Source organism: Protopterus annectens, chromosome 2.part1 (genome assembly GCF_019279795.1).
Source record: "Protopterus annectens isolate FY-2018-M chromosome 2.part1, PAN1.0, whole genome shotgun sequence".
Taxonomy (NCBI): Eukaryota; Metazoa; Chordata; order Ceratodontiformes; family Protopteridae; genus Protopterus; species Protopterus annectens.
Window position 1 is genome coordinate 1,879,639,947 of NC_056729.1, and position 24,511 is coordinate 1,879,664,457.

The following is a 24,511-nucleotide window of genomic DNA, read 5'->3' on the forward strand; positions in this document are numbered from 1 at the left end:
GATAAAAAATATATTTGAACTTGACAGATACTGATAAGAAACTTTCTCTGGGTTCTGTTAGGAGAAAAAACTTTAGAATTGGGCTTAATTACATTTTAATAATATCATAACTGTTGCCATAGAATGTCTTACATGATCACTAAAACAGGATGACAACCTAGTTCCAGGCTTGGCTTTCCAGGCTGAACATTGGTCCACAATATATTGTGCACATGCAGTCCTTGTACACACCAAAGAATGCCGTGCACACATAACTTGCAGTGAAGATACTCAGCTGTGAGAGGAATACATGAAGACCTTTAACTGTATACTACATACTTCTCAACTGTCTAGGTTCTTGCAGAATGTCCAGAATTTCGCCTCGTATTTTTGGTCTATTTCCTATAAAATCTGTGGTTTAGTGGCAAATTATTGAGGATTGAAGTCATTAAATAATGACAGGCATTTGAGTTTAAGACTTCATACCCTGCAGAACTGCATGCTATTTGATAATCTGTTATTCTATCAAATTTCTAAGTTTATAAAAATAAGATTTAAAAAAAAAATCCCTATTTTTGGGGCATTTGTGCCCCCATTATTTTTGGCTTTGTCCAAAATTTTTGCTCTAAGAGAATGAGAGTTTATATCATCTCTGTGTGCCTGTAACCATTTAAAATGTTGGGACCCATTTTGGAAGTCCTGTAATATGGAGACTGAATTACTGAAAAAAAATGGACTTACATATAGTAATCCTGAGATTGCCATTTCTCAGAATATTCCCCTTTCTCCAAGGTATGACAGTCTTTGAGTTGGTGTATATATATATATATATATATATATATATATATATATATATATAAGTTCAGCACATCTGGGCATGCAGGGGTTCTTGCCACCCTGCAAAAAGAAGCTTAAAAGAGAAGAGTGATGCTCAAGATTTGCTCTCTTCCTGGCCTTTCAGCCCTTTTTTTCAGTGTGTTGGCACTCAGTGTTACTAATGCCGACATTTCAGGGGTCTATATTAGATGAACGAAAGTTCATCTTAGCGAACACTCACATGAGCGAATATTGCGGAACTCGAAACTGCAATTGTGAGATTGCGGTACAGTGAAGATGGGAATATTTGCCATTTCCTCACTGTTGTGCAATCTAGGAGTTGGAATATATATTTAGTGGTGGGTGCAGCCCCCCCACAATTGCAGTTTTGAGTACCTGGATATTCGCTCATGTGAGCGTTCACTAAGATGAACTTTCATTAATCTAATATAGACTCTATTTCAGCAGGGAGCTGTGTATACCACTACCTGTGAAAATTATGTACTAATGTTAGTATTATTATAATTAGTGAGAAATGAATAATCTCTAGCTTGACTGATACCTTTTAATACAGACTTTTGAAACAAATGCTACACATCACTTACTTGATGTGGATGTAGCAGTAGACAAACTACTGTAGGCCCTTTGACGTACACCATACCAAATAACAGTTAAAGCTCCTTAGTCTAGATGTTAGTGCAGAGGACTAAGGCTATGAATTGTTACCAAACTGCTTCCTGTATTCTGGAGTTTGATTCCCTCAACCTTCATTTACCTCCTATGTGACTCTGAACAAGTCACTTAAGCAGAAAATCCTCTAGGGCATCTCTCGACCTGGGCTAACTCCTCACTCATCTCCTGAACTATGTGTAGTAATTACATATGAATATTGAGGAGCCTATACTATTTCATCCTTTCACAATAACCTCATTTAAGGTATGAAACAACTGTACACCGATCACAAGCATGTACATTGATGTCATTAATCCAGTGCGCTTAGTTCTTTGTGAGATCCCACGTCTACGTTTCTCATGTTATCCAAGTCCATACAGAACTAACCATGTGCAAATATCACATTTTTCATGATGTGGTTCAGTGGATGCTAAATTAGTTAGCTAGAAACCTTGCTTCTCAGCTAAGTACAAATTAGCAAGCAAGTGACTGGTACCAAAGATGAAGGCAGGAAAAGGAAACATAAGTGATATAATAGAAAGGCATGTCTTACCACACTGACACCTCCTGAATTGTCCTGGGTGCACATTCCTTCCAGTGGAGCCATGCCAATGGTCGTTCCTTTGAATACTACTCCCCTGTAAGCAGAATGTATAAAGACAGGAAGGACTGTTATCCGCATAGTACAGTGTTTTTCATACAACTGATAGTTATTTCTTTACAGAAGAAATAGAAGAAATGAAACAAAAACTATAAATTAAATGCAACTGCCTTTTCAACATTTATTTTTTCTAGTAAGTCAAATAGTAAATGGGTTACTCGCTTTAATTGCCTTAACTTGGTATGTGACATTAATAGAACCTACTGGAGGGACAGATTTGTCCCTCAGAGGTTACTACACCTTTGGAACAGACTCCCAATTCATGTCAAGCAGAGCTCCTCATCTGCCCTCTTCAAATGCAGACTGGACGTTTGGATAGGTGACTGTAAATTAACCCCAGGGGTTCCTCCTATGTCTCTCTTGGACAGGGGTGATTGGCACTGATCACAGAAATAAGGGTAAAACTTGGCTAGGCTTGTAAGTGCCCTAGGTTCATTTAGCCTCCTATGATCCTAGAAAAAGTAATATAATCAGTTTACTGATTTATGGCATTTTAAAATTATTGCTATAATATCAGAGCTGCTAGTCCAGGTAAGCAGCCATCCTGTATAGTACTTTAGTGTGCTGATGGCTAGTAAATAAGGTAAAGGACACAGCATATGAGTGTTGAACCCTTCAGCTCTTTCAGCAGTCACACATTACAAAGTATGTAACCCATTTTAGCTGTCAAAAACCTTCTGTATCATAAGAAGAATGTGATTAATTGCACTGCCGGATGATATTTTAGTATATAAATTTGTACTTAATGGTGCTCTGCAGTTTACAGAGTATAGTGCATGGGAATGTATTGTGCTTTACATTTCCATACTGTGGCCTTATCATGTATCACACATTTTTGCTTTGTGTTATACACTGTGACACACATTTTGTTGAAGAGATGAGAGTTATGGATATGTATTCTAGCTTCTTTGAGGTCTGTTTCGCTTCTTCTGTGAATGAATGACAGATTGAGACACAATCATTTGAAAAACCTGCTGCTCTATGACAAATGACTCAGACTGCAGCTCAGCTAACAAATACCACCCCCAACACGTACACTTCACAATTAGTATTTTTAAAGGATGCAGTTCTCTCTGCATCCTAATACTGGGGCCTTCACTCCCACTCCTCTTAGAAATACTAACTATGTGGCTACAAAGCAGTGGAGAAAGGAGAAAAAGGTGGAAAAATATGAAACTCTTCAGTACATACCTCTAAACCTGGAATCATCAAAAATTTGGACAAAGGCCCATGAAAAGTATGTACAACTGGCCAAAAATTGGCATGCTGGTTAACATAAAATTGCATACATAATCAGGTAACCCCACCCACTTCAATGGGATTGTGGGATACCAACATGAAGATTGAAGTCACTAAATAATAAATAATGGCAGACATTTGAATTTCAGACTTCACATCCCTTAGAAAATACATAATGCAAAATCTGTTATTCTAGCAACTATCTGAGTTTACAGGAGCAATATTTAAAACATGTCCCTATTTTTAGACCTTTGTCCCACCATTATTTTTGGCTTTATCCAGATTTCTTGCTGTGAGAGATTGAGAGGTATGATTGTCATTATTGCAAACCATATATATGATAACAGCATCAGTATCAAAGCTACACTAAAACTGAAAAAAGGCAGTTATCTGCTTTTATGAGGTGCCTTCCCTCTGACAGGAACCAAACAAAATCACTTTTTATTAATGCTGAAGAAGGTATAGACAAGTTAGAGTCTACATTGCTCAATCAATTTTGTGGTGTCTTCCAAAACTCCTCAGTCAGTGCTGTAGTCTCCGCAGATAGTTGTTGCTGTAATAACAGCGTAGGAAATAAGGAAACAAGACGTGGAAAAGAATAAGACCCAATGACTCCAAAATACTGTACACCACACTTGTGTTTTCATAGGATCATAGGAGGCCCTTACATGCCTAGCCAAGACTTTATCCCCAAAAAAGAAACCTCAGTCTGCACCTGTCGCCCCTATCAATCAGCAACACATGTGGAACCCCTGGGACAAATTTGTGGTTTCTCATCCAGTCATTTGGTCAGCTGAAGCTGTTGTGGCTGGAACTGTAGAAATCTTGACCTAGCTGAGTAGCTGATTTAATTTCCAAATCACACTGCAACAGCTACAAACAGAATTTTCAGCTAAGAAATCTGGGATACTGTTGCCAACTTTTCTACTCAATGCACACTCATCACTGTTTCATAAACGCAAACAATTCCTGCACACTTTTTTTCTGTACCGTTCAAGGAATGTGAAAACATGGAAACTCAATGTCCACACACTTCATTATTTGTAACCATTAAAAAGAATCAGCAACATGAAAACACACGCATATTGTGACTAGAAGCCATAATGACAATTGATAAGAAAAAAAAATCAGATTGTGTGCTACAAAAGAAAGTAACTGTCCAGTTCTACAAAGAAAGGAATACAAGTGATGTGGTCACAGCAGAAATGTAAAACAAACTCTGGAGAAGGGGAGGGGGTGAACAAGCTATGGTTGGTACAAGATGTTGGTAAAAAACAACACTGAGAAACCTCCCTAGTACTAACTCCTGCTCCCTCCACCCAACTTGGCAACATAGAACAATGTGCAGAGGTGCATGCATACCTCTCAGCTGTCCAGATTTTTGGGTTTTGAGGCTAAGAGGTATGGTTGCATGCCAACTCAATTGGTAGAACATAAACTAAGAGCTACTCATCCATGCCTTTGCCTTTTACTTTCCATAACTAAGGAGATCAGTTGTAAAGACTGATTGTAAAGATTTATTCAACACCTAAAACACCTATGCTCAATGATTGCAGAGATATGAGCTCCCTAACTTTGCAGCCCTTCCTCACAAAATGGTATGACTGTAGATGGTGACCATACCAGTTGGGTGAGGGGCATAGGAGGCATAGGGTTGGCTTGAGAAAATCATTTGGGAAATAGGGGAGCCAACTCAAGCCACAGTTAGGTGAGTACTAGTCTGTTACAGTGCCGCCCCACATAGCTCACAATCCACCATCTGCAAAATGAGGAACACTTCCTCTTATAATGTAAAACAAATGACCAAAACGTGGGACACTTGTAACTTGGAAGCTCATAGGATGGTTAATATGTGCTATATTTTACTCATAAAAATTATTTTGATGAACCCTCTTTAAAAATCCTAACAGTTAGCGACATACTATTTCAATGTGGAACTTTCAGGAATATGAAAGTAAAACCACATCAGAAACATATATTTGAGAGGCATCCTGCCCTTTAATTCATTTGCCAATTCCGGCATAAGTTATAAGAACGTTCCATTCAAGCAGCCAGCTTTCCTTGTGCAGGCAGTTAAAATACCTGCATCTTAAACTAGTGGGATAGAAGTACTGGTGTTCAACACCAACTCTAAAAATCAGAAATCATACACAAAAGCAAAAAGCACACCAAGCTACCTACAACATAAAAAAGAGGAATGACAAGTCACTGACACAGTGTACACACAGTACAGCTAAAAGTGGACAGTCTGCAGACCAAACACACACACACACACACATGGCACATATAAACGGTGGAGAGTTCAAAGCATACCTCTCATCCTGTGCAAGAATTCTGGAAAAAGCCAAAATGAATAGGGCCACGAAATGAAGGAAATATTTTAAATATTACTCATCTAAATTCAGAATGTTGATACAATAACTGGTTCTGCACTAGCATGCATTTCTGAAGGAAGTGAAATTTGAAATTCATATTGGTTAGCTTTGCTAACTAGCATGACTGTCAATAGTGATCAACTATCTGAGATAAGCTGTTGAATTTTCATTTGTCCTATGAGATCACCTTAACAAAAGTACAGAAAAAAATAAACTGCAAAAAATAAGCAGCAGACTGTAGATGGCAGTTAGCTTAACCACTCCGATTATTTACTGACATGTCTCTCATTTGGGTTTGACAGGTAATATGATATGTAGAAATTAAATCGTGGAAATTCACCCTTGGAATCCTCCTGTTGCTGCTATAGCAGGGTATTGCTGGTCACCTCGTCTGTCCGAACCTGTGTGAAGATGGACTGGCCATCCATGAGATCCAAACTGGATTTGGTGCTCTTCTGCTCATCCCCTCTCCTGTTTCTTCTTGCTGCCATTCAAAATAACAGCCATTCCCCCTCCCCTCCTTCTCTTTTACTTGCTGGTACTAAGCGTCATTCAGCCTGTGACTTCAATGCCAACAGTGCTGTACAAGATCAGGCACATTGCTTGTGTGCTGGTATCTGAATTCACGTGCATGCTCTTGCAGGCCTTATTACTAACTTAAGTACACTTGTCAACAGCTGTAATGTACCCAGAAGTTATTAACCTCTGCTCTTCAAAGTGTTACAGGGATACTTCCCACTTGTGCAATTATGGATTACAACTACTATTTAAATTAAGTTTGGACAGTGCACTGCTGAGTCATCATCCCAGTGATGACGTCAGCCATAGTAAATTAAAAAAAAAAAAATCGGGAATTGAAGGGGGTACACCGAAATTCATGCCACCCCACTATTTTGCCCTCAAACATGGTAAGTACCAAGGAATTTGGTACGGTTGAGAGGTATGCTTCAGCACAGCACAAGCAGTGACCCCTCACCCCCATAGTTCCTTGATCCCAATAGTATAACCTGTGATCAGGTGTGAATTTTGTAAGTTTTGATCAGCTGGGGAGTTTCTTCTTTATCCACTGTTGTATAACCATGGAGTTAATATATATAATGGGGGGTGATGCTGTCAGTTATGATAACTTGCAGTTGGGCCGTTATAACCTGATCAGCTGTCTGTCCATGACTATTAGGGGAAGACTGTACATTCAGAATGAAACACCTACAAACAAGGGTCTACTATAAGTACCAGTGACATACACATCAGTGTAACTGGTTCATTAGCATTAAAGCTATATACCCCATATTTAACAATTTAACAGCTTCCTCTTCTAAATTAAATATTTTTTTTTGGAGTATATAGACACACTGTGTGTGTGTGTGTGTATACATATATGTATGTATACATGTGTGTGGGTGTATATATATATATATATATATATATATATATATATATATATGTTGTTGTTTGTCTTTCGGCTTTTTCCCGGTAAGGGGTCGCCACAGCGGAACTCCGGTCCGCTAATGATTGGCAGTAGATTTTTGCGAAACACCTAGGTGCCAGCTCGACGCCCAACCTTCAACCAAAGCACACCCATTTACACACACATGTCTTTCGAACGCTACCCAACCGCGGGGAGGACATGCAGACTCCACACAGAAGGCACTGTCAAGCCGAGAATCGAACGTGAGAACCTCTTGCTGTGAGGTAATAACGCCACCGCTGTACCACCGCTATATGTGTGTGTATATATATATATATATATATATATATATATATATATATATATATATATGGGTCTACTTCTTTTGACCTAACTTTCATTTGCCTGACACTCATTTTCCTGACACTTGTCGGGCAAATGAAGTGTCGGGCAAATAAAGTGTCAGGCAAATGAAATTTCAGTCATTTGGTCTCAGGCAAATGGGTGTCAGGCAAATGGGAGTTAGGTCAAAAGAAGTAGACCCATATATATATATATCCTATATATATATATATATATATAGTGCTACACTTTGGCCATATAATGCGAAGACATGATTCAATAGAGAAGACCTCTCTCTCTCTCAGCCCACCCTTCTGTGGGTCAAAAGCTACTTGCCCAATAGGTACCAGTCAGTAAAATTGCACGCTGCACTCTCTCCTTAGCTCCCATTCACCATCAGTGTACCACAAGGCTCTATCCTTGGTCCACTCCTCTTTAACATTTTCACCAACACTCTATAATTTCACACAACAGTCCACCTTAATGCAATACACCAATGATTCCACACTCATTTGCACATCTGAGGAAAGTGGTACACCTCAAAAAAGTTACTTGTGAAGCCTTAACAGCCACTGAAACATGGCTCCATAACTCAGAACTCATGCTCAACCCAAAAAAGACCAAATTACTACTTTTTCCACCTAAATCTCTCTCTCATAGAAAAAATAAATTTGATGTCCTCTCTCTTTTGATAATACAACCATTGAAGTTAATTCTCATAGCAAACTATTAGGGGTAATAGTGGATGATAATCTTACATTCGACCTGCATATACAAAATTGCATAAGAAAAACTCATCAGAAACTAAGGATGCTTTACATAGCCAAAAACTTTCTCACTGATGCAACTAAAATTACACTTGCCACTATATCAACTCCCCACTCTTCTTCATGGTGCTCCTACATGCATAAATGGGCGTGCCTTCATTGAAGGTTGGATGTCGAGCTGGCACCTCGGCGTTCGTGAAAATCTACTGCCAATCATTAGTGGACTGGAGTTCCTCTGTGGCAAACCCTAACTGGGAAAAGCCGAAAGACAAACAACTGTACATTTGGGAGTAATAGCTGAAACAATATTACATGACTATGTATAGAGTTATTACATGCATTTTACTTGATCAGTGAAAGGCAAATCTGTGTATCCATTTTTGCTGTTTGTTGAATTTTAAATTTTAACTGTTAATCATTGCTTAATTTTATTATTTAGTCACTAACAATATGTTTTACTGTGCTGCATATGGTAGATAAACATGCACACATCTATTTAACTGCATTACTACCTTGTGGTTCTATACTGTGAATGTGCAACATTTGCTATATGTCTAAAATCATGGGGGGAAAGGTCAACAGAGGATCAGTCCACCATCCCAGGTAATATACACTAAAAAAGTGAAGTGAATCCTACTACCCAGTGAATAAGAATGAATCTGGAATCATGTGACTTCTATTGAGCTTATGTATATGGAGACTGTAATGCAAACAACTTGCATGATACATTATACATAAACAGCTTCTGTAAGTAACAAGACTGCAAGAAACTTGTTTTGTATTTCTTATTAGAGTTAATTGTTCATTTGCTGCTTAAAGCAGTCAGTACTCAGTAAGTTACATGCAATCCACCCAATTCAAAATTTGGTTAAAATTGGCTTGCTTACTTATAACCTGTGAAGCACTTTGTTTGTGAACGTGCCCATGCTCTGTTGGCAAAGAGAGATGTCCACTGCAATTTAAATTAAGATAAAGAAAAGAATGTGGAAAAATAAACTGTATTTCTATTCCTGCTTCAAATCTGACACATCACTAGGGTAGACACATAACAAAGCTAGTTTTTATTAAAATAATATCTTGTATCAGAAAATAAACATTATCAGGAAAATATGGGCAGTACAGTAAAACTGCAGAAGCATTTCACATTAAATAACAGAAGTCAAACAATAAATAGTTTACAATTAAAATTTATAAGTAAACAGTCTTCTATTAGGAGGTTTATGTTACTTCATTACTGAGTTATAAAACTAATGAACTGTGTGGGATGTGAGGCCTGTAGGATGTCAACATCACTTGGGGAGTTAATAATAGTTCCCAACTTGCAATCATCTGCAAACTTTGTCAGCCGGAGTCCCTTCATGTTGGCCTGGACTTCAGAGAAGTAGATACCAAACAGGAGAGGAACCAGGACCGAATCCTGTGGGACTCCACTTGTGACTGGTCGGCAGTCTGACTTGGAGTCAGCTACTTTCACACTGTGGGTTCTACCTGTGAGCCAGTTTGCAACCCACCTAGTGATATAGAGGTTGATGCCTAGCTTAGTGAGTTTTTCTATGATTCCTGAGTGGGGAATGGTATCAAAGGTCTTGGTCAGATCAAGACAGGCTGTATGAACCACCTTGCCTTCATCCACAGCTCTGGTGGCTGACTCACAGAAGTTGACCAAGTTGAGCAGGCATGATCTACCCTTCACAAAACCAAATTGTGTGGGATGCAGAGTTTGGAGATTCTCTATATCCGTATTTATTAGGTCCATGATGATGTGTTCCATAGCTTTGCATATCAGACTCGTCAGGCTAATGAGGCGTTAGTTCCCAGGATCTATGGTCACTCCTCCTTTGTGGAGAGGGATGACTGTAGCAGTGCTCCATTTGGTAGGGACAAAGCCTGAAGTGAGGCTGTGATTGAATAGGGCACACAGGTGAGGTGCCAGTTCACTCTGTAGTTCATGTAGAACCCAGCCAGGGATATTGTCAGGTCCCACAGAAGCTGTATTCTTGGCCTTGGACAGTCCTGTTTTACCCTGTGCAGCAGTAATACTGGGTGCCTGGCAATCTAATGATTTTGTGGCTAGTCCCTTATGGGGGAGAGGGGGTAAAGTTGGCAATGAATCTGTCAGCCAGTATATTGGCAATATCTGTTGGCTCGGTATAGGAGGTACCATTCTGCAGTAGCTCATGCCGTGGAGATTCCTTACATAACTATAGAAGGCCTTGTGGTTGTCTTCACTATCTGCTGCAATTCTGTTTTCATAGCTAGCTTTAGAGGATTTGATGAGGGATCTCAACTTTTGTTGAGGCTGATAAGGGAGTTTTTCCAGTCTTGGGACTTCACCTTATTCCACATCAATTTCCTCCTTCTGTAATTGAGTTTGTTTATGGCAGGGGACCACCAGATTGGCTTCCTTTTTTTGGAGACAGTGTCTTGGTTCTATTGGGTATGGCGAGATCCATGCATTTGTGTACGTGTTTGTACAGTGCATTGGTGTATGATTTGGTGGTCATGCAACTGATCTCCATTTGCATGGGTGCAGTGAAGTTAGCCACCTCTGTTTTTAGGAGCCCAAAGTTAGCTTTGGAGAAGTTTTTCGTGGTGGTTACTTTTGTGGGGGGAGTGGGAGGGATGTGGATTTCCAAGGTGATTATTTTTGTGGTCGGATCTAACCAGGGAGGAGTTGACTCTTGGTGTAGAGCAATGGTCATCCATGTTAGTAATAACCAGGTCAAGGATGTTGCTACCTCTAGTGCGGGTAAGAACAAGCTGGTCCAGGGCATTGAAATTAATGAATTCCAGTTAACATTGGGCAAGTGTATTGGTACAGGAGTAGTTTTTCCACTTAATGGAGGGGTAGTTGAAGTTGACCAGTATGAGAGTGTTAGGTTGGACCTTAACATGGAGTGTGAGTCTTAGAACATGGTTGGGGACCTATAGCATGCTACGGCCTGAATCGCTGTCTTACCCAATGTTAGCTGCACCTGAAGTATCTCAGATGCATTATGTTGGGCTACCAGTCTGGAGGTGTGTGCATCCTTTATGAATATGGAAATACCACCACCTTTGGAGCTTCGGTCCAAGTTCTGGGGCCGAAAGGTGTGGAATGTGTTATTGCCTGGTAGTGCAGGGGTACTTTCTGCTGCCTTGATCCAAGTCTCTGTTACGGCACAAATGTCGATGTTCTCCATTTTAAGGAGTGTTTCAAGCGAGTGCATTTTGAGATTTAGACTTCTAGCGTTGAGCAGCATGACCCTCAGATTGCATTTGTTTGTAGCTGTTATGGTGGTAATTTGGTCTTTGGAACACCACCTAAAAAAGGTACTGTAGGGGTGGCAAGAGCCTTGGCCAGTATCTGGAAGCCCAGGTGTGACAGATGCAGGCCATCTCTGGCAAAGCATCGAGGTCTGTCAGTCATGTCATCCCAGGCAAACAGATACTGGATCCCCTTAGAATGATACCTGAAACGTGGCCAATTGTTGAAATCAACCATTTTCTGCTTGTACTGTGGTATCATTCTGGGTGATGGTAGGATGTTACTCAAGGCTAGGGTCATATCCACCTAGGCTACATAATCCAAGAGCTCCTCCATGTCTCTTTTCATGTAGTCCAGGGAGGTACGTCTCAGGTCATTTACACCCACATGTACAATGACAGAGTCATATTTGTACCTGTTGTTGAGGGACCCGACTGCGTGCATTATGTGGCAGATCCTAGTGCCTGACAGGCAGCTGACTGTTACTTTCTCCTTATTCAACCTAGTGAGTGGGCATCAGTGTGCCTCACTATCGTGTCCCCTATTAGTAGTGTGTTGGGCTTACTGTTTTGCCTTGGGGGCTTTGGTTGAGTGGCACACTGTTTAGGACAGTGATGTGTCTCGTGATTACTGTTGTGTTGTGGTGGTCGAGTGTGTTTCTGCCGTGGAGGTCTCTGCTGTTTGGGTAGATTTTTTATTGAGAGCCTCTGCGAAGGTTGGTGTGCGGTTTGTGTTTTTATGTAAAAGCAGTGCTGGTGTGTGTTCTGGAGGGCTATGTGTTCCATGTGGTGTGGTGCAAGTGTTGACCTTCTTCTCTTGACCGGCTATTCCAGTCTTGGCTGGAGAGTGCATGGCTTCCAATTTGGATATATAAATGCATCTCGCGCAAGTTTGAGTGTTGAGAGGTAAGATGAGATGGTTGTCAGTGTAGATGAGGCAGTTGCTACATTGCTTCAAGATGCCCAGGTTCACCAGGTTAATAGGAGAAAGTACAGGGAACTGACCTTTAGACATGCCTGGAGGGGTGGGCATTAATAATAAGTACTGGAGCTGTTTCCTTGTAGATCATTTAGTGCTGGTAGCACTTTCGTGTGCTACAATAATTGCTACAAGAAGTCTAGTAAAGTGCTAGATTAATAAGGTAGTAAAAGTGCAGGAGAGGAGAGAACTAGTAGATCTAAGGGAAAAATTGAAGAGCAGACTTTGACATTGCTCAGAAGCTTACAGACAGTCCTGGATACAGCAAATCTGTATCTGGACTAGACTAGTTGTAGGAAAGGCGGGAAACAAGCACAAAAGCGGGCTTTTGAACCAGAAAGTTGAAAGATATGGAAAAACTGCCCAAACGGCCAATAAACTACAATTTCTGGGCCAGAAACCACTCTTTTTGTGATAGATAGGCTACCTAGTGCTTACCACTTCCACTGATAAGCTAGAAGGCTTCCCTCCAACAGAGAAAGGCTTGGTGGACTCAGAAGCTTGCATACAGTCCTGTATACAGCAAATCTGTATCTGGATTAGACTAGTTACAGGAAAGGGGGGAAAGTGCAAATGTGGGCTTTTAAACCAGAAAGTTGAAAGAGATGGAAAAATTGCCCAAACGGCCAATATACTACAATTTCTGGGACAGAAACGACTCTTCTTGTGGTAGATAGGCTACCTAGTGCTTACCACTCCCACTGATAAGCTAGAAGGCTTCCCTCCAACACAGAAAGGCTTGGGGGGCTCAGAAGCTTACAAACAGTCCTGGATACAGTAAATCTGTATCTGGACTAGACTAGTTAAAGGAAAGGCAGGAAACAAGCTTAAAATTTAGAATTTTTTTTAACAGAAAGGCAGCTAAAAGAGCACTAAAAACAATTCAAGTGCAATGCAAGCTAGCACACTTGAGTATGCAGCAGTATTAAAGCAAATACAGTTTAAATACATGCAATTTATTCAAAATGTATTCTTAACTGAATTCAATTATTGTTTTATTCAACTCTGAACAGTTAAAAAGTGCCAAAAAATATACTTATCAGCTGAGAAGCACAGAAAACAGGGAGATTGTAGCATTTTTATTTTAGTAAAGTGGAAAGGGAGGAAGGAGGAGCAGAAGATAATCAAGGTTAAGAAACTAAGTGGGTTGGCCTTCTCAAATGTTCTCTCTGTATTAGGTAGAATGAGCTAATGACACTAGACTGGGAAGAGTGTCCCAGATCAAATTTACAGTTGGGGCGGGCAACTGCAAAGGCACCAAGTTATATGATACACTCCTTGGCAGGAAATCAGAACAAAAACTAGCTAGAAAAGATTTGCAAATAATATGATAGTAAAAACCTTATTTATCAGGTCCTGTGAGGCAGAATTTTTTAGTACAACCGTGCAGATTAGTTTATAGCTATAAAATACAGTAAAAAGTATGCAGCAGACAATAAAAGTGCTATAAATATCTTTTTTCTGATAACAAGCGTTTCATTAACATTGTTTTTTGGTCTTGAGATTGGTTACTAGTTTTTGTTGTTACTAGCAATAAGGCTTCAGGTTTTAGGAAATGTGTGTGGGCATGAAGAAAATTCTGCTGCAAGACAGACATGTTAATGTGCAGTTTATTTAGATACTACTCTGATTGATAAAATAAATAAAGATGTTGAAAAATTTGTTTTCTAGAGAGGAGACCTTGAAGGTATCCACCTCCTATGGTAGATTTTCTTCTTCAGAGACTCCCTGACTTGAGATAAAGCAAAAGATACCCCCCACAACTAACTAACTAACTAAATAAATACATCAGAATGCTTCTACTTTTAAAGATCTTTTTCCTCCTTCTGCTTTAAAAAGAGAGGATACAGAAGCTTCATCTTTGAATGGTGTGTCAAAGCTCGCAGAGCAGGTCATAACTGAGCAACTTAAATATATCTGAGACTACTAGCAGAGATAGCATACGTTCCCTTATGTGAGACGACTAGCAGAGATAGCATACGTTCCCTTATGTGAGACGACTAGCAGAGATAGCATACGTTCCCTTATGTGAGACGACTAGCAGAGATAGCATATGTTCCCTTATATGAGACTACTAGTAGCGATAGCATACATTCCCTTATCTGAGCCTACTAGCAGAGACAGCACACTTTCCTTTTCAGAACTGGATCTTCTCAGACTTTACATCTCTAGGCTCCCTTCTGCCAGTCTCTTCCAACATGTTTTTTTCACTGGATATTGACTACACGAAGTCGTCAAAGGCCATGTTGTAGATGGATTTGCATTTGTGTCTTATCCTGTCCTCCTATCATTCCGTGTTGGACAGAGATAGTGTTATTCCCCCCACCCAATTCTTCTGTTATAGCTTCCTCTTTGTCTGAGGACCACTGCCAATTAATTTGTTACTGCCTAGTACCACTCAGGCACTAACTGTGTCAGTGCCTACTAGTACCCTGTCATTGCCACCATTGAAAACAATGGTCTTATTGCTGATGCCTTTGGTGACGACTGTCTCTGCTGCCCCCCACCTCTGGGATCAAATGCTTAGGTCTGATATTGGGGCTGTCCGTTTTGCCACTAATTTCAAGATCAGAGTATGTTCATCATATTAATCACTGCTGATATAGCCTTGGCTGTATGGGTTATACCTTGCCAAGGATATAACAGCCAGCCAGCTTCCAAAGCTTTAGAGTACCTTCCGCATTCCCAAACCATCAGTCAGCTTGAACTGAGCTGACTAAAATGACAGGTTTGGGTGCCAAGCCCTTCAGCGCTTTCCTGCTGTCGAACAGAGTGCTCATCTTCAGTCTTTTTAGGATTGACAGTTGATATTGATATGTCTTTATCTGAAGAAGGTGAAGCATTTCTTTAACAAAAGCGCTAATATTAAGCAGTTTTGTATAGCTGCCGGCTCCCTTTGGTTATTATTGGTTTCATTTCGCCTTTTACAAAGTTTCCTGAGTTTGTTGTTTCTTTTTTGTGTTGTTAGTAGGATTGACAGTTGGTTTGTGCTGTTCCTTTGTTGACATATAAGTTCCCTTTGGTAAAAAAAAACTTCTACATTAAAAAAATGTTATTTTATTGTACTTTCCTGTTTAGGAAAGTTATTTCTAAGCTAGGGGTTTGTATTTCAATGGACTTGTCATGAGACTTAACTATACTTTTAAATGGGAGCACAGTTTTTTCCTGTCACTTTAAAAGTTGTTTAAAATAATTGAAAACCATTTCTTATGTGGAGAATTTGCATCAGTTTTACGGCTGACAAAATGTTTTAAAGTGTTTTTTTACTGTGTTTTTTGTAAAAAAGTCACTTTTAAAGACTTTACATTTTTACCAGCTCTTGCAGCTTATTTTCCCCGGGAAAGAGCCACTATTTCTGACTTGACCATGGAACAAACTACAAGTCCCACAGTTGGTCCTTCTTCCAGCCACAAAAAGAAAAAGCTAAGCAAACAGCCTTTGCCACCACAGCAGGCTAGCAATTTGCCTCAGACATGGGTAGATAACTATGCTGTGGCCATAGTCTTTTCCTCAGACCACTCATCTTTTACACTGAATCCTTCTGGTGTAGCACCTACAGCCACTATGGTCCAGGGGTTAGGTACATCTAGAGAAGGGAGAGTGATTCTTGTTGATCCTAGGAGAGGGAACAATAAAAAATTTCCTGTTTGGTCAGAATGTTGTGTCCATCACTGGGGAAGCTGCTTCTGCCATTAATAACACTGTTGGTCAAAAAATACAGAAAACTAATCACGTATCTCCTCCTCCTCAATTTTCCTTAGGAGTAATTTACTGAGTCTGCCTGTCTGTTATTGATCCTTCTTATAAGGTGGTTTCTGATAAAAGAAAGAGGATACCTCTTTTCCTGAAGAGATTCAAGATTCTGAATCTGGACACAAAGATGAAGGGACAGACATAGGACTTTCTCAGTTTTCTGATTCAGACTCAGAATAGAGCTCAGTTTCTGATTCTCCATGTGGAGATTTCTCTTTCTCTGAGAAAATTTCCATAATGTGCCAGTGTTTTCAGTGGGAGAACACTGAGTTTTCTTAGTTCCTCAGAAAATACTGTGTGCGGTAACAATTTGAAATGTCAGGACCCACTACAGCGAGTCCCAAAATGCAGAGACTGAATGACTAAAAGATTGGACTTACATATACTAAGTCAGAGATGCCATTGTAATGAATATTCCCTTTTCTCTGAGGTATGTTGATCTTGAAGTTGGTATATATAAGTTTAGAGGTGTTGGGAGCTTGCTGTCCACATGGGCGTGTGTGCAGGGGGGCCCCAGCAAAAAGATGTTTTAAGGTAAAGAGCAGTTTTTGAGATTCACTCTTCTCCAGGTTTTTGGTCTTTTTTTTCAGCTTTTTGTCACTCAGTATTTTGAGTGCTGACATTTTATTAGAGAGCCACTGTGTGCTATTCCAGAAGGATTTTACAGAATAATTTTCCAGAACATTCGCCCATTCCTCCAGTTCTGTCAGGTTTGGAGCATGTGTGGTCGCTGCCTGCAGTTTTCTGATAGTCAGCCTGCTGCCCCTAAAAAGATAAATAGTATTTATAAAGTTCATCTGTCTTTTTTAAGTTTTTTATATACTGTTGCCAAACCTGACCCTGAAGCTATAGCTTTATTTAATTCTTCTACTGCTAAACATTTAGTTAGTTCCAATCCTAGTCTTTCTCTCACATGTTAATGTTTACTCTGACAGATTGTGAAAGTATGAGGAATCTTTTTTTCTGCAGTTTCCTCTTGGAAGGAAGAATCTGCTTTAAATAGTGTAGTTTATTCTATTGTACAAGTTACTGCTCATTGTTTAAAGTGTGTGTATAATTCAGCTGATACTTATTCCAGGGCTATGGCCACTGGTAATGTTTGAGGAGGTTTGCCTGGCTGCGTTCTCAGAACCACCAAGATGATCCGAAAAATGACATTTTAAATTCTTCTTTGGATTGAGTTTTAATTTTTGGTTCCTCTGCTGCAAAGATTTTCAAAAAGTGTGATGAAAGGAGTAAGTTGATAGAGGGAATCTGTAAGATTTTTCAGCTCTCCTTTTCTAAATTTTTCAAGATGTTTTGTAACCACTCATTCAATTTTGGCAGAAAACAAAATAAACAGCCTTAATAAAATGCAGGAAAACAAACCTTTAAGAAGAAGTGGCAGATGGGTTCCAAAAAGATTTTAATAACCCCACCACCAAAACCAAGGAGAGTCCAACAAGTCAGAGTGGCTATTTAAGGGGCCATAACCCCCTTCACCCTGGCAGCCCCTTTTCCCTTCCATAAAGTTTGAATATCCACTTTTGTCTTTGGAAACAGATAATTTGAGACAAATGCATTCTGACGATCATTCATTGAGGTTACAGAGGACAGTGAGAAGAAAGTCCTCCTTTCCAGGGGGTAATTCCTCATCCAACAGACCAGACTCCTTTATTTACCCCAGTCTTTCTACCCATGCTGCCGCAGGGAGTAATTGAACCAGTTTTTCCTTCCCAGATTGAGAAAGGTTTTTAATCAAGGATGTGTTTAGTGCCAAAGAAAGATGATTGGTTCTTTCCTAAACTTGTTTGTGATCATGCCCAAGTTCACAATAATGTCACTTCAAACCTGTTACCTGTTCCTCCTCATTTAAGTTTCCTGGTATCACTAGATTCAGAAGATATTTATCATCACATCCATATTCATCCAGACTTCAGGTGTTTCTTAAGGTTCTATGTGTGTATCACATTATCAGTTCTCTGCCTTATACTCTGAACTATCCACTGTACCAAGAATGTTCAGAAAGTGTCTAGCTCCAGTTATAGTTCAATGCACAGTACAGGGAATCCACATTTTTCCGTGTTAAGGTGACTTGCTCATCTTTTCAGCATCTTTTTAAAAGTGTCAGGAATCTCTCACTTGGGTTAAAAATCTGTTACATAAGCTGGGATTCCAAGAGAACATTCAAAAGTATTTTGTGACTCCTTCACATAGGATTGTGTTCCTGGGGTGTCAGCTAGACATCTCAGTTCAAAGAACTTTTCTTCCACAGGAAAAATAGATCTATATCTGGAACTATTTCTAAGGTTTTCCACTCAGACTTCTTTAATTGTGAGGTAATGCATCAGGATTTTGGGTCTCCTGGCATCTTTTATTCTCTTGACACCCCTGGCAAGACTCCACATGAGGAAAAACGTGGTGACGAGAGCAAATATATATATATATATATATATATATAAGTCCAGGTCTGCCCTTCTCTGTCCCTGCTTCAAAGCAGTCAGCCACCACAAAGCTTCAGACTTTGCTTGGGTAACAGTTTCAGGAGGGCCAAAAGGAAAAGTGCATGGGACACTAAGGACAGAGATAAGCACATAAGTATTAAGAGATACTTGCCCTGATCACGGCACTTACATTTCTGAATCATCTTTATTCTCTGGGACCTCTTCAAGTAGTTACAGATAATACCACAGTTATGTGGTATATCAACAAGCAAGGGACAACAGGTCATACCCCCTCTGCAGACTAGACTATCCTCCAGGGGCTCATGGACCTGTTCCCCTCCACTTCCTAAATGTAGTAAGCTAAGGTAATCAACTCATATAGCTAAGGTTAGTGCAGCAGTGATCAGTATGACGAACATAGTACAGTTGTGTATGTAAACTTACCATAACAGTACACATTTGAGTTATCACTACTGCATTAGCTGCTCCATCACTCCACCTCCCTTGTATTTTGAAGTGTTGTTTATGCCAAGGTGTGAATACTCATTTTTGTTGTTCCTAGCATTGTCTTTTCAGGGCTCCACCTCCCTCTGTCTGTTGGCAATAAAGCTCTGAAGCCTGTCTTTTTAGTTGGCTCAGCTCAAACTCACTGATTGTTTGGGCAAATGGAAGGTGCCCTGAAGCTTTGGTACATCCTTGGCTTAATATAACATGTACAGATAGGGCTACTGCAGCAGTGATCATTTGAACATCTACTGTTATGGTAAGTTTACTTACACAACTGTATTTTTAGGTTTCAAGCCCTTGGGCCCAAAAGTGTCCGTGTCATTGCTAACAACAGGCAGCTGCCTGGCATCAGGACTTGGTGCTCTGGGTCTACAGGTACCAGTATCAGCATTGTTCAGTGCCAAGCTCCTGACTTCAGGTGCCTCATTACTAATGTAGGTCTGGAAGCCAGTCAAAAACTCAGTGTCACAGAGTCCAGTGTAGAGACATCCCTTCAGTGACTGATTTGCTACCAGCTTTTTCCCAGAGGCCAGTTCTGTTCAGTGTTTAAACTTCTAGCTACCTCACAATGCTGGAACTGAGGGTCTCAAAGCCTCCAGTAGACATGCAGAAGATAATCCAGGCTCAAGCCTGCCTTTAATTGCTCTTCTTTGGAGAGTTCCCCACTGTGATTTACTTGGTCAGAGACTGAGAGAGGAAATACATTGACTACCCAAAAGAATCTCCTGAGTCAGCCACCAATGATGCAGACAAAGGTTTTTTTTCCTTAGTTTCCCCAATGGAAATTCCAAGTTCAGGGAAATCTTAGTTGTTACAGGAAAAGGGGGATTACCAGATTGTCCATCATCATCTCCTGATTAGTTCTGCAGGACACATTCTTATCACTGCTTTTGCCTTCCTGGGTGGTACTGCTGCTGACCTATATGACAGCTGTTGTCTCCAGGGATGTATGGAAGGAACCCAACATTGTGGCTCCTCTCCTAAGAAAACAGGACAAATTCCTCCAGCTCCCTAAGGACAGTAATTACTGGGTGCAAAATCCTGTGCAGGACTCCTTCATCACAGAGGCAGCCCTTAACAAAACCCCAGGCCCACAGAGCTCTGTGGTGTACCCTTCACAGACAGAATTGAGGGTGATGGACTATTTTGCTAAGTGCTCTACACATCCTCTGCTTATGCACTGGAGGTACTTAGTGACCAAACATACATGTTAAGATTCTAGTGCACTTTTACTGATGAGATGTCCAAGATGCTGGAACACCTGATGTTAAGTTGTGTATCTCGCCTTCTTTCTTGCTGGTTGGGTTCAGAGCCGATCCTCGGCACCGACTCGGCCATCTTCTAAAGCTCGAGAGCTACAAACTGGCTCGAGGCCTCCCCATATCCCATGATGCCTGGCGCTAGATACCCAGATCTCATTTGCCACTTCTGCTGCGAGGTTGCTGTACTGGCTCAGGTTGTATAAAACTTCTATATTGTCTTTTTTCTGTCACAATTTAGTAAATATTTAGAGTAGAAGTATCGTTTAGTTATTTCCCTTATTTTGTATAAGTTTTTGTAGCTGAATCCTTGTCTTTTCTCTTCAGAAACTCGTTTTACTTAGAGAGTTTCCCCACCCCCGTCTACTTCTTCCTTTTTCCTCTAAGGTTTTCCGTTTAAGTTAGAGGATAACCTTATCTCTAGGTGTCCGTTTGAGTTAGAGGATAACCTTTTTCTTCTCTATCTATTTCTTTAAAAAAAAAAAAAAAATCTTTTCTTATTATCACTATTAGTTAGTTTGGCTATACTTATTACAGTTGTTGCTGTACTGTCGGTTCTGGGAACTTGTAGTGTATTGTTGTTGTGTTAGTACCTTAACCTTTGTGTGAGTGTGTTTTTCCTTTGGGCTTGCCTGTCAATATGTCCAAGGATACTAAGCCATCCGGATTCAAGAAGTATGACTCATGCTGTCAGAAGATGTCTCTGACAGATGGTCACACTTCTTGTGTTTATTGTCTGGGCGCCGTGCACCTGCAGGACTCTTGCTCCATTTGTCATGCGTTCAGTCCAAGAGTCCTGCAGGAGTGCAAAAATAAATTGATCCTAAGAGGTTACTTAAACCTCAAGATTCATCAGCTAAGGCTCAGCCTGTGAAATCTTCCAAGGCACCTAAACCGTCAGCTCCCAGTTCGGAGCTGTCGTTGGGTGAATCTGTACCTTCCATTTCGGCTCCAGCTGGAACCGATGCTCCTCCCTCCCAGTCGGCTCCGATACACTCTTCGGAGCCTTCTGAGAGTCGAAAAAGGTCCAGGTCTCCCTCAAGTCGATACACTTGGCTCAGAGATTGCCTCTGCTCCAATCGGAGCATAGTCATCGCTCATCCCACTCTTCTCGGTCCTCAAGACTTTCGGACCATGACTTGGAAAGAGTGGTCAGCAGACTGCTAAAATCGCAGGCCCTGGCTAAAATGTTGTCCAGCCCCCCACACCAGGGGTCGGCTCCGTCCACGTCTGCAGATATTCCTCCTCCGACTCACCCTTTGAGCTCAGAGCCGGAGTTCGTGAGAGCTCTAGTCATGGAACCGTCGGCTCCGATATCTGCTCCTTCGGCTCCGTCGTCGGCTCCGATCACTTCCATGGTTCCGTCCTTGGAGGGATCTGGGTGCCGGGACTCCCTTGTCATCTCTGAGGAGGCAAGTGGCATTGGACCCTTGTCTGACCCTGCTCTCCCCCTTGGAGCCTCGGCTCAGGTGAGAGATGCTTAGACAAAGGGGGGACTGGACTGCCCTAAGCCCTTCCGAGGATGAGTCGGTATTCCTGGACGCATTTGGATCCCGACCTTCCACCTCCTGGGTGTCTCCACCTTTCGACCCACTGATGTCTGTGGTGGCTCGGAAGGCATGGTCAGCTCCAGACACAGTGGAACCGACCCTAAGAAGACAAGCAAAATTCATTACTGCACCACAGGACAAGCAATTTTTGACAAAAGGTGTCCCTGTTGATGCCATGGTGGTAGCCGCGGCCACGAAGAAGGAGTTGGCTGACACTTCTTCATCTGTTCATCCCCCTAACAAGGAGTCTAGGACGATGGACAGATATGGGAAGCGGATGTTTTCTTCAGCGACTTTTACCATGAAGTCTCTGAATTACTTGTGCCCCTTTACCCGTCTACAGAGGGATCTCCTTAAAGAGCTTGGAGATACCCTTCAAGATCCATCAGCTGAGGGAGCCCAGGCCAAGGTTGCCTCCCAGCTGGCGACTCTTAATTCAGTGGTTAACTCCTCCATGAGGCTCATTTCTTATGCAGCCGATGGGGCGAGTAGAGCCGCAGGCACAGGCGTTGCTCTGAGGAGACACGCTTGGATGCGGCTTTGTAACTTTGCGGAACCTTTCAGAGCGTCTTTCACCAACACCCCCTTTGATGGTTCCTCTCTCTTTGGATCTGAGGTGAAGGACACCCTTACCAGGTGTGAACAGGAAGGCAAGACTCTCTCTGCTGTAGGGGTCCGTTTTTCCACTCCTTCCATACCATATCCCAAGGGTCAGAAGAGTGGAAAGATGTGGTTCCGGAAATCCCAGGGAGCCTTGCCTAACACATGTGGTGAGTTTCCCTCCAGGGGCAGAGGAGGGAACAATATCAGACGCCTCCCTCGTGGCAGAGGGTGTCCGCAAAATCAGGGCAGCAGAGAATCTTTCTCTGACAAGCCCTTCCAGCATCCCTGAAGGGTTGCCCGGCTGTCCACCTCTGGAGGCAGTCGGGGGAAGATTATCGCTGTACCCAAGAGCCTGGCAAGACATAACACAAGACAAATGGGTACAGTCTGTTATATCCGGAGGTTACAAGATTCTTTTTGTTCGCGCACCATTCTTGCTGAACAAGTCCCTTCCAGATGTTCCACCCAATCTATGGGATCAAGCAGTTCAGGAAGTTGCAAAACTGCTAAGAAAAAGGGCCATCCAGCAAGTCCCAGCAGACCAGCAAGGATCCGGAATTTACTCAAGGTTCTTTTTGGTACCAAAAAAGACAGGGGACTGGAGACCCATTTTGGATCTCAGCAGACTAAACAGGTCTGTACAAAAAACCAAATTTCGGATGGTCACTCTACAGTCCATTTTACCCTTCCTGGGTCAGGACAATTGGATGTGCTCCATAGATCTTCAGGATGCGTACTACCACATCAAAATGGACAGGTGCTCCAGAAGATTCCTGCGCTTCCGGCTGGGAACCAGCCATTATCAGTTCAAAGCTCTGCCTTTGGTCTCACCACAGTCCCCAGGGTGTTCACCAAATGTATGGCAGTAGTTACTGCTCATCTGAGATGGCAAGGATTCCAGGTGTTTCTGTATCTAGACGACTGGCTCCTCACTGCTACCACCAGGCATCATCTTCTGCAAGCCAGAGACTATACCATACAGACGTGTTTCAGACTAGGTATCACTATAAATTTAGAAAAATCTGCTTTGTCGCCTTGTCAGTCTATCACCTTTATAGGCGCAAACTTAAATACAAATGACAGGTCAGCCAGCCTTCCACCAGACAGGGTGTTAGTCATTCGGCAGCATGTCCAGGTCTTGTTAGGTTGCAAGAGAATTCAAGCCAGGTTCGTACTTCAAACCCTGGGTCTCATGGCAGCGGCAATCATACTAGTCCCTCTGGCCCGTTTCCACATGAGGATTCTCCAATGGCTCCTTTTCACCCAATGGTCCTTTCAGCAGCTTCCCATGTCTCACATGATTATCATTACAGAAGCATGCAAAAAGCACCTTACGTGGTGGATGGTCTCCCCATCAGTACCCCTGGGCAGACCATTTGTACTTCTACCTCCAGTTGCTACGGTAACCACGGACGCCTCCCTGATCAGGTGGGGGGGCATTATCAGGGCAGAACAGTCCAAGGCACTTGGCAACCTCAGGAGTACCATCTGCACATAAACGTCTTGGAGATGAGAGCCGTGCTTTTAGCATTGCAAGCTCTTCAGGACTCTCTTCCTACTGGGACAGTTGCAATTCAAACGGACAATATGTCAGTTGCATGGTACATCAACAAGCAGGGCGGAACCAGGTCCTACCCCCATGTCGAGAAGCACTCAGACTCTGGCAGTGGGCGATCTCTTCCCAACGGTTTCTGACTGCAACGCATATCCCTGGGAAATCCAACATCATAGCAGAGCTATTCTGATGCCTCACGAGTGGTCTCTGAATCAAGTAGTGGCGGACCAAATCTTCTGCAAATGGGGGCAACCTTGCTGCGACCTCTTTGCCACCCCCTTCAACAGCAAGTGCAGCAACTTCTTCTCTCTCCTTCCACATCCAGAGTATTCCCCCAGAAACGCTCTAATCCACGATTGGCCTCAGGGACTTCTATA

At 41.7% G+C, this 24,511-nt stretch overlaps 1 protein-coding gene across 1 annotated transcript in view; it reads right to left on the reverse strand.

Moving 5' to 3' along the window:
- LOC122794677 (disintegrin and metalloproteinase domain-containing protein 33-like) overlaps positions 1-24,511 on the reverse strand; it is a 2,280,125-nt gene that overhangs the window by 891,180 nt on the left and 1,364,434 nt on the right. Inside the window, exon 10 of the mRNA XM_044063306.1 lies at positions 2,021-2,105. Within this exon, the coding sequence (XP_043919241.1) occupies positions 2,021-2,105 (85 nt within the window). The remainder of the gene's footprint in view (positions 1-2,020; positions 2,106-24,511) is intronic.